Below are 14,244 nucleotides of genomic sequence, written 5' to 3'. Positions count from 1 at the left end.
TTACAACTAAAATTACAAAGACAAGTTTGGCATGTCAAGTATGGAAGATAAATTTTTCTTTCTTCTCATGAATATGGCTGCCGGCCAAACCCTGCTGCTCCACCCTTCCTTAAGAAGGAAGCCTCTCTAACACTGTTAACATCAGTCAATATATAATTAAAACCAGGACACTGTGATTCAACAATGATGGCAATACACAGACAGTTACATATAAATCCTATGTGCGTACACAGACATTGCACCAAATACACATACACAGTATTCCTGTGGTTCATTATAGGTGCCCTGTCTGAGCTGTACACTACTGATTAGTCTTAAAACAGTCTTTGGGGCTTGATCTGGCAGTTTCAATCATACACTAGATCCACAATATAAATAAACTTTATATAAATTCTATACAATTGATGGGCAATGTTGCAATACTGAGCAATTCATTCAGCATTCCATAGACAGTAATACTAGTTCATACACCTACATATGAAAGGAAATAAACTATGTGAAATATAAGGACGAAGGGGCAGACTTAGTAACTTTGGTGAACATGATTTCAACATGACTGAAGCGAGATACTGAGGCATATTAGATACAAGTCTATGATTTTTGCCCAGAATATTTGCACATCATTCTAATTGTGAGGGTTAACAAAATAAGTAACAAGAAGTAATGTAGTTAACATAAAATTTTAAATGGGCCAAATACATCTCGTAATAATGTGGTACAGGATATTTCTATAAATTTGTAGCACTGTACGTAACTACTTAAAATCTTGAATGTTTAACAGAAATTTATATTCAAGTAAAGCAATTTACTGATTCTACCTTAAACTAAGACTACATAATGTTATGAGCAATGATAGTTTTATTTCTATAGTATAAAGCATCGGCATTCCTGATCCCTATCAAACTGAATAAGAAAATTAAAATTTTATTGTACATTTCGTTATTTGTTAGATATTGCAAATGTTAAAATGAGTACAGTTGTGATTAGCTTCACAGTACATGTACTTCAAATCTTCAAATGCAGCCAAGACTACCCTTAAGTACATTGTCTAAATCCACAAATTCAAGATAAAAATTCCACTTCTCAAACTAAGAACAAACATTGAAAAAATCAAGTATAATTCCTCCTAGTAACCATACAAAATATGCTCAAGTAGAAGTAAAAAGTTAGTGCTTGTTTTATGTTAGGGACTTAAGTACAAAGCAGCATTCTGCAAATTGAAATATTTACATCATGGAAAAAATATAAATAAAATCATATGCTGCACTAGTCATTGAAAAAATACGATTTTTTTAAACTTATGAAGTAAACTGTAAGAAAAAATATTGTGGCACTACAAAATTAACTTGCTTGAGTTTGGTTAAAGAATTATGTCTGTTGTTGTAGAAGTTAATATCATCAACAGACACTTGCTGACTATATGTTATCTAAAAACTCCACGTAAGCAATAGTTTCAAATATTCATAACTTTAGTCTAGCAAAGGATAAAAAAATCTGAAAAAGGTAAAAAATTTAAAAATCGGGCTTTGTCCGAGACCAGATTTTTTCTTGAGAGCATAAAGTCTACACATCTGAATAAACGGCTAGTGCAATAATAAAAAAAATAAATATGCGGTGGTAGCAACTTACAAATCATTATGCAAAATATGTAAATTTAATAACTCTAGTCTGTCATTCTCTTGTGGCTAATTAGACTTTTATTCACTTCCAATTATTATGATATTTAAAAAAAAAAAATTACAAAATTTAAACAAAAACATTGTTCTAATTGTAATATAAAAGCCAGGGGAATAATTAAAACAAAAAAATAGTAAGTACTGTACAATGCAGTACTTGAATGAAGAACATGTAAAAATCAAATTTAAATTCAATGTAATTTACACAAATTTGACCTTGAAACATGAAATATATTCCGTACCCTGATTTACGGAAGCTTGTCAATAATACAGCCTGGTCATAAGTCAGAGAATAAATGTATCTGGACAAAGATTAATGGCCAGGAGATCTGTCTTAAGGACATTCATTAACCTCATGATGTAGAATACATATTATGTGAACCATCATGGTTTTAATTTTGTGACTTTAGTACAGTATTTCAGACATGGAACTGTAAATTTTAATTATTACCTCTAGTTATCAAACAGATGTAGGGTAATAGCAAACAGACCAATGGGAAATTAAAGGTTTTTGGAAAGATGTAAACATATCTAATTTTTTATCATTTGAGTGATTCTAGCATATGAATTATATCGATATACATTATACTTTATTTTAAATTTTCTAGAATGATGATCATAAAAAAGTTATTCAAATTCTTTTTATTCACATACAAACCATCACCTCTGATGGCCATATGCTTTGGACCACAAGTGCAAAAAAAAAAAAAAGATGACGACGACGACTTGGAAAAAAGACGACGATGACTTATGTGATGACAATGAATTATCCCCTGTACTAAGTAAGATTCCCAAGTCTCTCGCCCACCACACCAGTATGAAGCTATGCTCCAGAATAGACACATTTGTACTTATTAGGAAGGGGAGAATGGGTGACCTAGCTCTATGTAAGCTGTAGGTATGAGTCTTCCAACTCTTTCTAATCCTTGGAGTGAAGCAGACCATGTTGAAAGTTATTCTCCCTGGGGTGGTGAGAGGGATATGCCTAACTCATCTCCAACTCTCATTTATGATTGTTTCATCTACTATGAAATTTATAGAAGTTATCTTTTGGTATTATTCTTCACAATATCTAACTACGTTATTCCTAATATTCACCTTTAAGATTTATTCTCAAACTGACTCCTTACTATGCATAAAGCTTCATTGCAGCAATAGAAGTTATAAAAACTAAAATATTCCTCAACTTCTATGCAACTTTTACCTGATATAACACTAAATATAATTCAATTATTTTTTAGGATATATAGCCTCACCTTCTTTTTTGATGGCAACTGTGGAAAATTCTTAATAACCTAAAACCTGAAAGGGGAGACTTTGTAAATAAATATATAATCTTTATTACCCTACTGTAGAAACACGATAGAGAGATGCAAGAAAGAATGCAGGCTAAGGAAACGGAAAATCCTACAATGCATGGAAAAAATCTTAAAAAAATATCTATACAACTCTGATAAGGAGGAAATTATACTTGAAGTAAGAACCACATAGCACAAAGAAAGAAAGAAACGAGGAAGGACGCAATGGTAATGAACAATGAGAAAAATTGTTGCAAAAAAATTAAAGTGCAGATGAGAGTTTGAGTCTTAAGAATCCTGGAATGTTCTATAATGATAAAGCAGGCAAGAGATTTAGGAACCTTGTCCCTCTTGAGTAGGGGAGGGGGACTCTTTCACCACTTAAGCATAACCATCTTTTCTAGTTGGGTAATGTGTGTATATTGTGATACCTTGAACTAAAGCATAAGGTTCTAAATTTGGCAATGGTTTGTTTAATACACATGAAAAAATAAGATCTTTCTCCAACTTTAAAAACCACTAACCAAGATTAAAACCATGAACTGAATCAAGATCTTCATAAGTTTATCAAGACTAATTTCTCTTGTTTTTATCCTTACTGGCTGAACTGCATTTTTGAATAAACAAATACCTTTCAAACTTTTTGAAGGGGGAGAAAAGACACTCGGCTTTGAAGGATGATTGCTTTCTAACTGACAGCGAGCAGTTTCAATCAAACCATGATATGGAAGACCCAGTGTAAGTGTGGAAAGCATGGCATGTGATGGTGGACATGTTGAGAATTGACAATTCTACGAGTATATGTATACTAGGCTTGTAATGAATTCCTTTACTAAAGTTTTCTAAAGATTAATTTCATCACAATACAACAGAAATTATGGATATTTGAAACAGCAAAAGGTACAGGTATATAAATGTTAAAGAGTACACACCCTGATATATTGATAATGAAATGTTTGTGACTATTTGAAAGGTAATTTACACTAAGCCACCATGATTTAATAAAGACCTACAGTAATGAGTGCATCATATCACATGAAAAACATCTAAAGGGAGTGGAGGGGGGGGGAGTATGCCATCTTTTGCATGATGATTACCAAGTACCCAGTTGCAGTTATTATGCATACAGCTAGAGATGTTTCATAACATATGTTGAGATTTCATTTAGATGCTTCATATATAATTTATCATACCCCTAAAAAATTCTAGTCAGCATACTTTACATGGCTATTGACTATTTCTAACCTTGTTGGGGCTAAAAGGTATGCTACACATCTCCTGTAATCCACCACTTTCAATGCTACACAAATAATTCTGTAATCTTTGACATCTAATGGTGCTAAACTCAGTCCATAGTTTTAGATTCATGCTATAAGATTTCAAATATTTTACTGCAAAGTTTGGGAGGCACTTGGTTTTAGAAACTTTGCAAAGTATTTCTGAAAGGCTGATAATAAGAAACTATATTATCACTTGACACGTCAGTAAGCAACGTCTTCATTCAACACTATTCTACCATACTGTGTGTCAGTACTTTATACAGCAGAACTTGGTATGATACATACCTTTTATTTCAAAAATAAGGAATTAACACTAATTTAGAGTTTGGTTACAGTGTCTCTAATGTGCACTCTCATTCCATCTAAAAAGCCTCAAACTCACAGTAAGCCAACAGTAATCCAAGCCTAGTTTAACTCTGTTTCAAATGCTACAAACATTACACCTCCCATAATCTTGCCAAATCTCTAGTTCACTCAACTGCTGATAATTCAAACCATATCGATATCTCAAATTTCTTGACTACAGGCTATGTTAACTAAAATGTTTAGCTGAAATGCCAAGAGTCTTGATCTGAATATCACTGAAAGCCGATTTCAATCCTAAGAAACTATAAGATTTACTATAAGTCTATAATAGACTAAATAATCTAAGAATTTCTCCAGGACAAGATGTTCCTTGTTTGACATGTCAAAGGAGTGTCTTTAGAATGAAAAAAAAAAAAATGAAACTAGGTGATCTAACAGAACTTTGAGAACCTGATTTCAGCAAGGAATTAAAAACCAACATATAGACCACTGATATTCAGCATTTTTATAAGTGAGGAATTTTGTTAGTTGAATTATGCTATATGTTGTAAGGAAGAATAAGGTGTAGAATAAAATAAGAGACCTAATAAACGATTAAATATCTGCCAGAAAAAAAATGGCTTTAAGCCTAATATTTCATGAGATGTTCTTCAAAATATTTTTTCTTAATAATGTCATGATTTAAAAAAAATGGTTAAAAGAAAATATGGTTTTATAGAAACTGTAAGAAATTTGAGGTTTGATTGATTATATTTGTACACTAGATTTTATTTCAATAGACAGTAGTTACTTCCATTTTCAGAAAATTAAACAGCTTACTGTATATCAGGAATAAGAGAAAATAATCTACACCTACTTTACATCTGACATAAGGATACTTTTGCAAACCATCAATATTATCCTTCTATCTTGGCTTAAAACTTCTTGCTAAAATTTTTTAAAAATATGACTTTCAAAGACAATATTACCATGTTGTCAAAGATTTAAAAGAAATTGTCGCTAATTTTCAAAATTGGCTGTAATATAAGTAGCAATTGAACTGAATTTTTACTAGATCATTAAAAATTAAACTTCAGAATTCCTAAAAAAACTAAACTGTTGCAGCACCACTTTCTAAATAGGTTTTTCAAAATGTGATTAAAAAACTTATTGTCATAAATTGGCAGTATGATAAATTTACAGTGCTTAGCACTGGAAAAATCAATACTTCTCAGCTTAATGTACTTGGTTCTAACTATATACAGCACTATACTTCAAGATGGTGCTAAGAGACATCCACCCCCAATGAAAAATTTTGTTTCAAACGTCAGTATACATTTATATGCATGCAAATATTTTCCTAGTAATTTTTCAAGAGAAAATATGTTACCCAACTAAATAACAGTCTGGTGTTAACATACACATAGCTAAATTATAGAAGATAAGGTTACTAGAATGGCAAACTCATTAACACAACATAAATAATATAAGACAATTCACTCTCATCATCCACAAACAACCTTTAATCATTCACACAAATGGTATAAATATTGTGGAGGTACAAGGGTCATACACACATAAATATTATGGAGGTAATCATTCAAACCCAAGTCATTACATATTACAGCTACCAACATATAGAGCAAATTATCATAAGGGATGAGCATCCACTCTAGCAGCCTAATAATAATTCTAGAGGAGAGGGTAACTCACACGACACATCATGGTTACACCTGTTTTCTCAAAGTTACCAAGAAGCTCCTTTTTAGCAACAGCAACAGCAGCCCAACTTTCACAAGCTGCCATGACAACTTTTTCAAAGTACACTAACACTTTTTTTAAAATCTATGTATGCCCATATGTTATATGCACCATTTCATAATAAAATTTCTGATAAAGTATAGCAACCATACATATTCATCCAGTCAACATCATCACAGTATCATGTAGCGAGACTCACAGCCCTGCACAATGCTAGGTATCAGGAATCACATCCACCTAGCAGCTATGACATGACTTGGCTTAACCTAACCTCATATGTATCAGCTCAACAGAACACACCATACCACAGGCTTGTTGTCTCACTGGTCCATAGCCACCATCGACTAGAGGTTCTGGAAAGGCGATTCAGTTTAGCACAGTTGATTAGGTTTTGGCCAGGGGGTCACTGGCTAAATTCACCCTTCTTCCGATAGTTATTGTACAAATCATCCTTTCCATTACTGTTGCATGAAATAGACACAGTTTGACTGCAAAGCTCATTATGAGTAGAAATGACAAGGCAGATGATGAATAGTCCAGTTCAGGACACCAGTAGTTCAACACACTATCCCTGCACATTTTGTCATTCATCTATACAAGAAAATCATGACAATAATAACACCACTGTTAAGTTTAAACTCATTTGTGCATTCTAGGCTAATTATCACTTACTGAAGAGTTAATGAAGAGGATGTCAACCTCATCATTTGACTTTTGGGTCTAAGGAATGCACGACTATCATTTCACAATGTTGACACTGGTGATCCTAAATATTTTCTTTGGATTTATTTAAACGAGCCTAGCTTCAGCATCCTTAGAGGAAGGGGCCTCATGTCAAGACTTGTTGATATCTGTGCGATCGGTTCCAGTCGTTAAAAGATTTCTGAATTCCTGGTCTAATAGCTGTCTTGCCTATAAGAGAAAAATATACAAATGTTATGATAAACAATGATATCTTTATTGGAAACCAATATAGAAAGAAACAGGAACAGCATATAGCGTAAAATATTTATAGAAATCCTAAAAATATAATCTACTCACCGATAATCCTTTCCTACTTGACCCTTTTACCCCCAAAGGACGTACTGGTACGTTTCACAAAAGCCATCCCTTTACCCCCATGGACGTACCGGTACGTCCTTGCAAAAAATGCTATAAAAATTTATTTTTTTCATATTTTTGATATTTTATTGAGAAAATTCAGGTATTTTCCAAGAGAATGAGACCATCCTGACCTCTCTATGACAAAAATTAAGGCTGTTAGAGCAATTTAAAAAAATATATACTGCAAAATGTGCTGGGAAAAAAATAACCCCTTGGGGGTTAAGGATTGGGAATTTCCAAATACCCCGGGGGTAAAAGTGTTAATATAAACTTCTATCATATAAATTTCACTTAAATGTCCTTGAAACATCCACAGTGAAAATACAAAAATGATTATTTACGGTAATCATAGTTTCAGTACATACAATATGTACTGTCTTGTTTCTAAGTCATGCATGATTGCTAAAAATATCTTGGGTCTTTTTAAAGCAAATGGATATGAGCTTTAATTAAGATCAAATGAATATTCAATAAAACCAAACTTTACCATTGTGGCTACAATAATTAATTAACCCTTTTATCCCCAAAGGACATACTGGTACGTTTTACAAAAGCCATCCCTTTACCCCCATGGATGTACCGGTACGTCCTTGCAAAAAAATGCTATAAAAATTTGTTTTTCATATTTTTTGATAATTTTTTGAGAAAATTCAGGCATTTTCCAAGAGAATGAGACCAACCTGACCTCTCTATGACAAAAATTAAGGCTGTTAGAGCAATTTTAAAAAAATATACTGCAAAATGTGCTGGGAAAAAAATAACCCCTTGGGGGTTAAGGGTTGGAAATTTCCAAATACCCCGGGGGTAAAAGGGTTAATTAACATCATCAAAAAATGTACATTAGTTTTACCTTACAAGAGTCTACAGATCAAAATTCCTAATTCTTTGTATTGTAACAGCCACAATGACATTTTCTCTATTGTATTTCCTAATATTTTAGGAGACAATTTCAACTACAAATCTTCATTGTTAACTTCCACAATTAATTTCAAGGTAGTGGATCCTTCTTTACTTGAAAAAAATAATTCAAATATTAAGGAAATAAATGAAGGGATTAAATGATAAAATATCTTACCTGAGTATTTTGAGTAGGAATTTGTAATGCTAGAGCTAAAGCATTATAATCAAAGCTTTCATCTAGGGCTACGAGCGCACCATGTACCCCAGACTCTATTAAATTATTCGCATATTCCTGAAAATGAAAATGAATGATTGATAAAACTAATTACATCTGCAAACATTATCATGAGAGAATGCCAGGCGTTATAGAAAAATAATTTGTAAAACTATCATCATAAATTATTTAACATGGTGTATACTAAATGTTCAGTATATATACCATCTGAAAATTTCACATCCTCTCAAACTCAAGAGCATGTCCCTCATTTGTTGATCTGCCACTTAACAGCAGACACCCTAATTCTGTTCCTGACATTTTGAAAATTTAATTAACATTTTTCCAAGTAGCATAGCTTTGCACATTATTCTATCTATACACTAAAGCACTTCCCCCAATTTTATAGGTTAGCCTGACAAGGGACTCAACCGAGTTTGTCTGGTAATGCTAGGGTGCCACAGCCCAACCTTCCCCATTATCCACCTCAAATAAAGCTTCATAAGCTGAATCCCCTGCTGCTGCTACCTTTGTGGTCATCTAAGGCGACCGGAGAAAGCAGCAGGGCCTACCCGAACTGCGTCATAATCGTTCGCCATTCATTCCTATTTCTAGCACGCTCTCTTGACTCTCCCACATCTATCCTCCTATCACGCAGAGCTTCCTTTACTCCATCCATCCACCCAAACCTTGGCCTTCCTCTTGTACTTCTCCCTTCGACTCTTGCATTCATCACCTTCTTTAGCAGACAGCCATTTTCCATTCTCTCAACATGGCCAAACCACCTCAACAAATTTATATCCACTCTAGCTGCTAAATCATTTCTCACACCCGTTCGCTCCCTCACTACTTCATTCCTAACCCTATCTACTCAAGATACACCAGCCATACTCCTCAGACACTTCATCTCATACACATTCAATTTTTGTCCCTCCGTCACTTTCATTCCCCACAACTCCAATCCATAACATCACAATTTGTACAATCACTTTCTCATGCAGAACTCTAAATTCATGCCTAACCCTCTATTCCTTACCACTCTCTTCACTGGCCCCAACACTTTGCATCCTGCATTCACTCTCCGACATACATCTGCTTCCACTCCACCATTTGCTGCAACAACAGACCCCAAGTACTTACACAGATCTACTTCCTCGAGTAACTCACCATTCAACATGATATTCAACCTCGTACCACTTTCCCTTCTCGTACATCTCATAACCTTACTCTTACCCACATTAACTCACAACTTCCTTCTCTCACATACCCTTCCAAATTCTGTCACTAATCGGTCAAGCTTCTCTTCCTAATCTGCAACCAGAACAGTATCATCTGCAAACAACAAATGGTTTACCTCCCATTCATGATCATTCTTGTCTATCATTTTCAATCCTTGTCCAAGCACTTGAGCATTCACCTCTCTCACCACTCTATCAACTTACAAGTTAAACAACCATGGCGACATCACACATCCCTGTCTCAGCTCCCCTCTCACTGGAAACCAATTGCTCACTTCATTTCCTATCCTAACACACGCTTTACTATCTTTGTAGAAACTTTTCACTCCTTGCAACAACCTTCCACCAATTCCATATAACCTCATCACATTCCACATCACTTCCCTATCAACTCTATCATACGCTTTCTCCAGATCCATAAACTCAACATACACCTCCTTGCCTTTTGCTAAATATTTCTCGCATATCTGCCTAACTGTAAAAATCTGATTCATATATCCCCTACCTCTTATAAAACCACCTTGTACTTCTAATATTGCATTCTCTGTTTTATCCTTATTCCTATTAATTAGTACTCTACCATACAATTTTCCAACCACAATCAACAAACTAATACTCATGCATAACCCCCTTACCCTTAAATAGTGGTACAATACATGCACAAACCCAATCTACTGGTACCATTGACAACAAAAAACACATATTAAACAATCTCACCAACCATTCAAGTACAGTCACACGCCCTTCCTTTAACATCTCGGTTCTCACACCATCCATACCAGGGGCTTTTCCTACTCTCGTTTCATCTAGTGCTCTCCTCACTTCCTCTATTGTAATCTCTATCATTCTCATCTACCATCACTAGCACCTAAACGCCTGCAACAGCAATTATGTCTGCCTCCCTATTATCCTCAACATTCAGTAAACTTTCAAAATATTCCACCCACCTTTTCCTTGCCTCCTCTCCTTTTAACAACCTTCCATTTCCATCTTTCACTGTCTCTTCAATTCTCGAACCAACCTTTCTTACTCTCTTCACATCTTTCCAAAACTACTACTTATTCTCTTCATATGACTGACCTACTCCCTGACCCCACCTCAGGTCAGCCACCCTCTTTGCATCAGTTACCTTGCGTTTTACTGCCACATTTTTCTCTCTATATCTTTCATACTTCTCTACACTATTATGCTGTAGCCATTCTTCAAATGCCCTCTTTTTCTCTTCCACATTTACCTTCACTCCTTCATTCCATCATTCACCACCCTTCCTCATGCTGCCCCTAATAATCTTCTTGCCAGACACATCACTTGCAATCCCAACAAAATTTTCTTTTACTAACCTCCTCTAAATTACCATTTTCAACATTCCTTGATATTCACTTTTTACCTAAGGTTTTATTAACTCTTCAAATCTCACTAGCTCCCTTTTACATCCCCCACTCTTTTGCTACAACTAATTTTCCTTCCACCAAAAAATAATCAGACATACTGTTAGCCATGCCCCCTAAAAATGTGCATATCTTTCAATCTTCCAAACATTCTTCTAGTTATCAAACACATAATCCATTAAAGCCCTTTCTACCTCTCTTCCATTTGCCACTCTTGCCCATGTATACTTGTATTTATCCTTCTTTTTGAAAAAGCTAGAACTTATCACCATCTCTTGCTCAACACACATATCTACCAGTCTCTCACCGCTCTCATTTTCACCTGGTACGCCATACTTCCCAATGACACCCTTTACCTCTCCGATGCCCTCTCTAGCATTCAGGTCACCCAAGACAACTACATACTTCCTTCTACCCAGTCCTTCTACACACCTTGTTAATTCATTCCACAACTCATTCTGCTCTTCTTCACTTGTCTCACAACCTGGCCCATACGCACTGACAAAAGCCCAACATTCCCTACCCAACCTAACCCTTACCCACATTAACCTAGATGATATCTCCTTTCATTCCACTACTTTACCTGTCATCCATTCACTCAGCAATAAAGCCACACCCTCTCTTGCTCTTCCCCTTTCAATCCCAGACACACTACCAGTCACTTCACCAAACATCACTTCACCCTTCCCTTTTATCTTTGTCTCACACAAAGCCAATATATCCATCCTTCTATTCCTAAAGATACTTCCAATCTCACATCTTTTACTCTCTTTCATACTACATCCACCACATTCAGTCACCACAAAACTAGAGTGCAGGGAGCAGTCACTCTCCCCCAGCTCCACCTCTTTGATGTCTCACAGGAGTATATAATATAGAGAGGGGGTTCCCAGCCCCCTTGTCCCCTCCCTTTTAGTCGCCTCTTAAGACACACAGGGATGCGTTGGCGCTATTCTAATCGTTGTTATGCTCCCGCGGCCACAGGGGGCCACATTTCAACTTTCATTAAAATGTTCTCACTTAACAGAATATATTGTTGGACTTCATGAAATACATTTAAACCCAGCAAATCACTATAAATGATATTGCATCTTACAAAAATTCTATGAACCTTCCCTGATGTTAATATTCCTTCTTCATCTCAAGATTAGTTTAATGATGTTTACCCTCAAGATTTACTGAAAATGTTCCCATTTTCTTTCCTTTCAAAAGATGCATACCACTACTAAAGTACAGCAACAATCTAGTGGGTAATGGAAAAGAGCCCCATTGGATGCATTTTATTAAAAAATTCCATATCTGTGGTTTTATCAAGACAAATACCCCTTCCATAATAGTGATCAAGTGTTTATTGCATTTCATGTCATCTTCCCTGCTGAATTCGTTGGCATTTCTGATCAAGGAAAGCACAGTGTTTTAAATAAGCATTGTGAGGAATACAATGTCCCACGCTTTCTCTCAGGAAAAAAAAAATTTTGAAGTTCAAGTGTATGGACCTGGAGAGTATACAATATATTCTTTACTGTAAACTGAACAACTAACATTCAATCCTCACTAAGGAAACAAAGATATCTGTTATATCTGTTCTATGTGTATAAAGCTCAGTAAAAAACAAAAAGAGAGAGAGAGAGAGAGAGAGAGAGAGAGAGAGAGAGAGAGAGAGAGAGAGAGAGAGAGAGAGAGAGAGAGAGAGAGAGAGAGAGACTGTGTTCATATGAGAATAATAATAGCTATAAATGAAATGTATGAAAACTATGATATTCTATTACAAATTGGTGCTGATGTAATTCTATTGAATAAGCTAAAAAATAATTCTTTGTTATTTACGATACTCTTTGTAATCAGCTGATCACAGCCATAAATAAAAAAAAAAATAGTAATTGTTGATTGTTAAGTTGCATTTGACATTAAGAAAATAGCATACAAAAATGTATTTTCATATGATATTATATACACTTTTATCCTTATTTATTGTACAATAAATAGTTAATAGTTGAACTATCATAGAAAACGCCACTGTTAAGCTCTTAAAGACCGCTAATTAATATAAAAACTGTCACAGCTAGGATTTATGTTAATTACGTGAATGTTTACGTTAAATACAGTATAAGTACTTTAAAATTTTATATCCTATAATAATCATTTACAGTACAGCAACATATTTTGTGTTATTTTAATAGTATTTCAGTAATATTAAGACTTCGATACTTGTGACGGACAGACGGAGAGTCAAACAGAATGACTCAAGATTGGATTTTTATTTTTCCATGTATTATTTTTGACAACCAACGTAAATTCGAAACCAACTTGACTCGAAACGACTTAAGTCAAGGTATACCTGTAATTAATTTATTTTCTGAAGTTACTAGTCAATTTGATCAGTAATTTGTAGCTGTAAGAATATTATTAATTTCAAAATAATTATAGAGTAAAGTATGTTGTTATTTTGTGAATTATAATTATGTTTTTTGTTAATTATAATTACCTGTAGTAGATTATGTTCGTTTTGATTATGCTTTTCATGCTGCAACTAATCATGTCTTCTTAATGCTACAGTATTGTTTTTTACTTTCAAGGGGACACTATTGTATTGAAAATATTACTGTGTCATTTTCTTTTTTAATTTTTGCTACTCAGAAACAAAATAGTTTCTACACCGTCATTGCCTGGTTACTTAATGTAATGAAACTAATCTGTTCAGATATTCTATTTCAGTACTGTATATTAAGCCCTGTATTGAGAAACAAGAGAACTTTGGTGAGCTCGTAAGAACGTATTTCATGATTATAAATGCCGTTAAAGGGAATATATGCTTCAATAAACAAATTTTCACAAAACAAACATTGCTTCAGGAATGGAACTCATTCGTATATGAGGCATTGGTGTATACAGTACAGTATTACATTAAAATAAATTGCCAAGCATCTTCTAATACATACCTTTAAGCCTATAAATGTGATCCATTTAATAACTCTGTCATTGCTCCACACTATAACGTCTATATTTTCTTCTTCACAATTACGCCTACGATCCTCTAATGCAACACGATCGTAGTTAAGTTTTTTCAGTGCAGTAATACCAAACTGCAATGACGTTCTGC

The 14,244-nt window shown here is 34.4% G+C and overlaps 1 protein-coding gene across 2 annotated transcripts in view; it reads right to left on the bottom strand.

Annotated features, from left to right (window-relative positions):
- Nucleotides 1-365: 365 nt before the first annotated feature.
- Nucleotides 366-14,244, bottom strand: part of LOC137657725 (liprin-alpha-1-like) — a 142,746-nt gene continuing 128,867 nt past the window's right edge. For both annotated transcript variants that reach the window (XM_068392170.1, XM_068392171.1), the window contains 3 exons: nucleotides 14,084-14,240; nucleotides 8,480-8,596; nucleotides 366-7,212 (listed from right to left, as the gene is read on the bottom strand). In XM_068392170.1, coding sequence (XP_068248271.1) covers nucleotides 7,135-7,212; nucleotides 8,480-8,596; nucleotides 14,084-14,240 — 352 coding nt within the window. In that variant the 3' untranslated portion in view covers nucleotides 366-7,134. The remainder of the gene's footprint in view (nucleotides 7,213-8,479; nucleotides 8,597-14,083; nucleotides 14,241-14,244) is intronic.

This window comes from Palaemon carinicauda, chromosome 18, assembly GCF_036898095.1.
Source record: "Palaemon carinicauda isolate YSFRI2023 chromosome 18, ASM3689809v2, whole genome shotgun sequence".
NCBI lineage: Eukaryota > Metazoa > Arthropoda > Malacostraca > Decapoda > Palaemonidae > Palaemon > Palaemon carinicauda.
The sequence above is the reverse complement of the archived record's forward strand: the minus strand, read 5'-3'. Positions and strand labels throughout refer to the sequence as shown.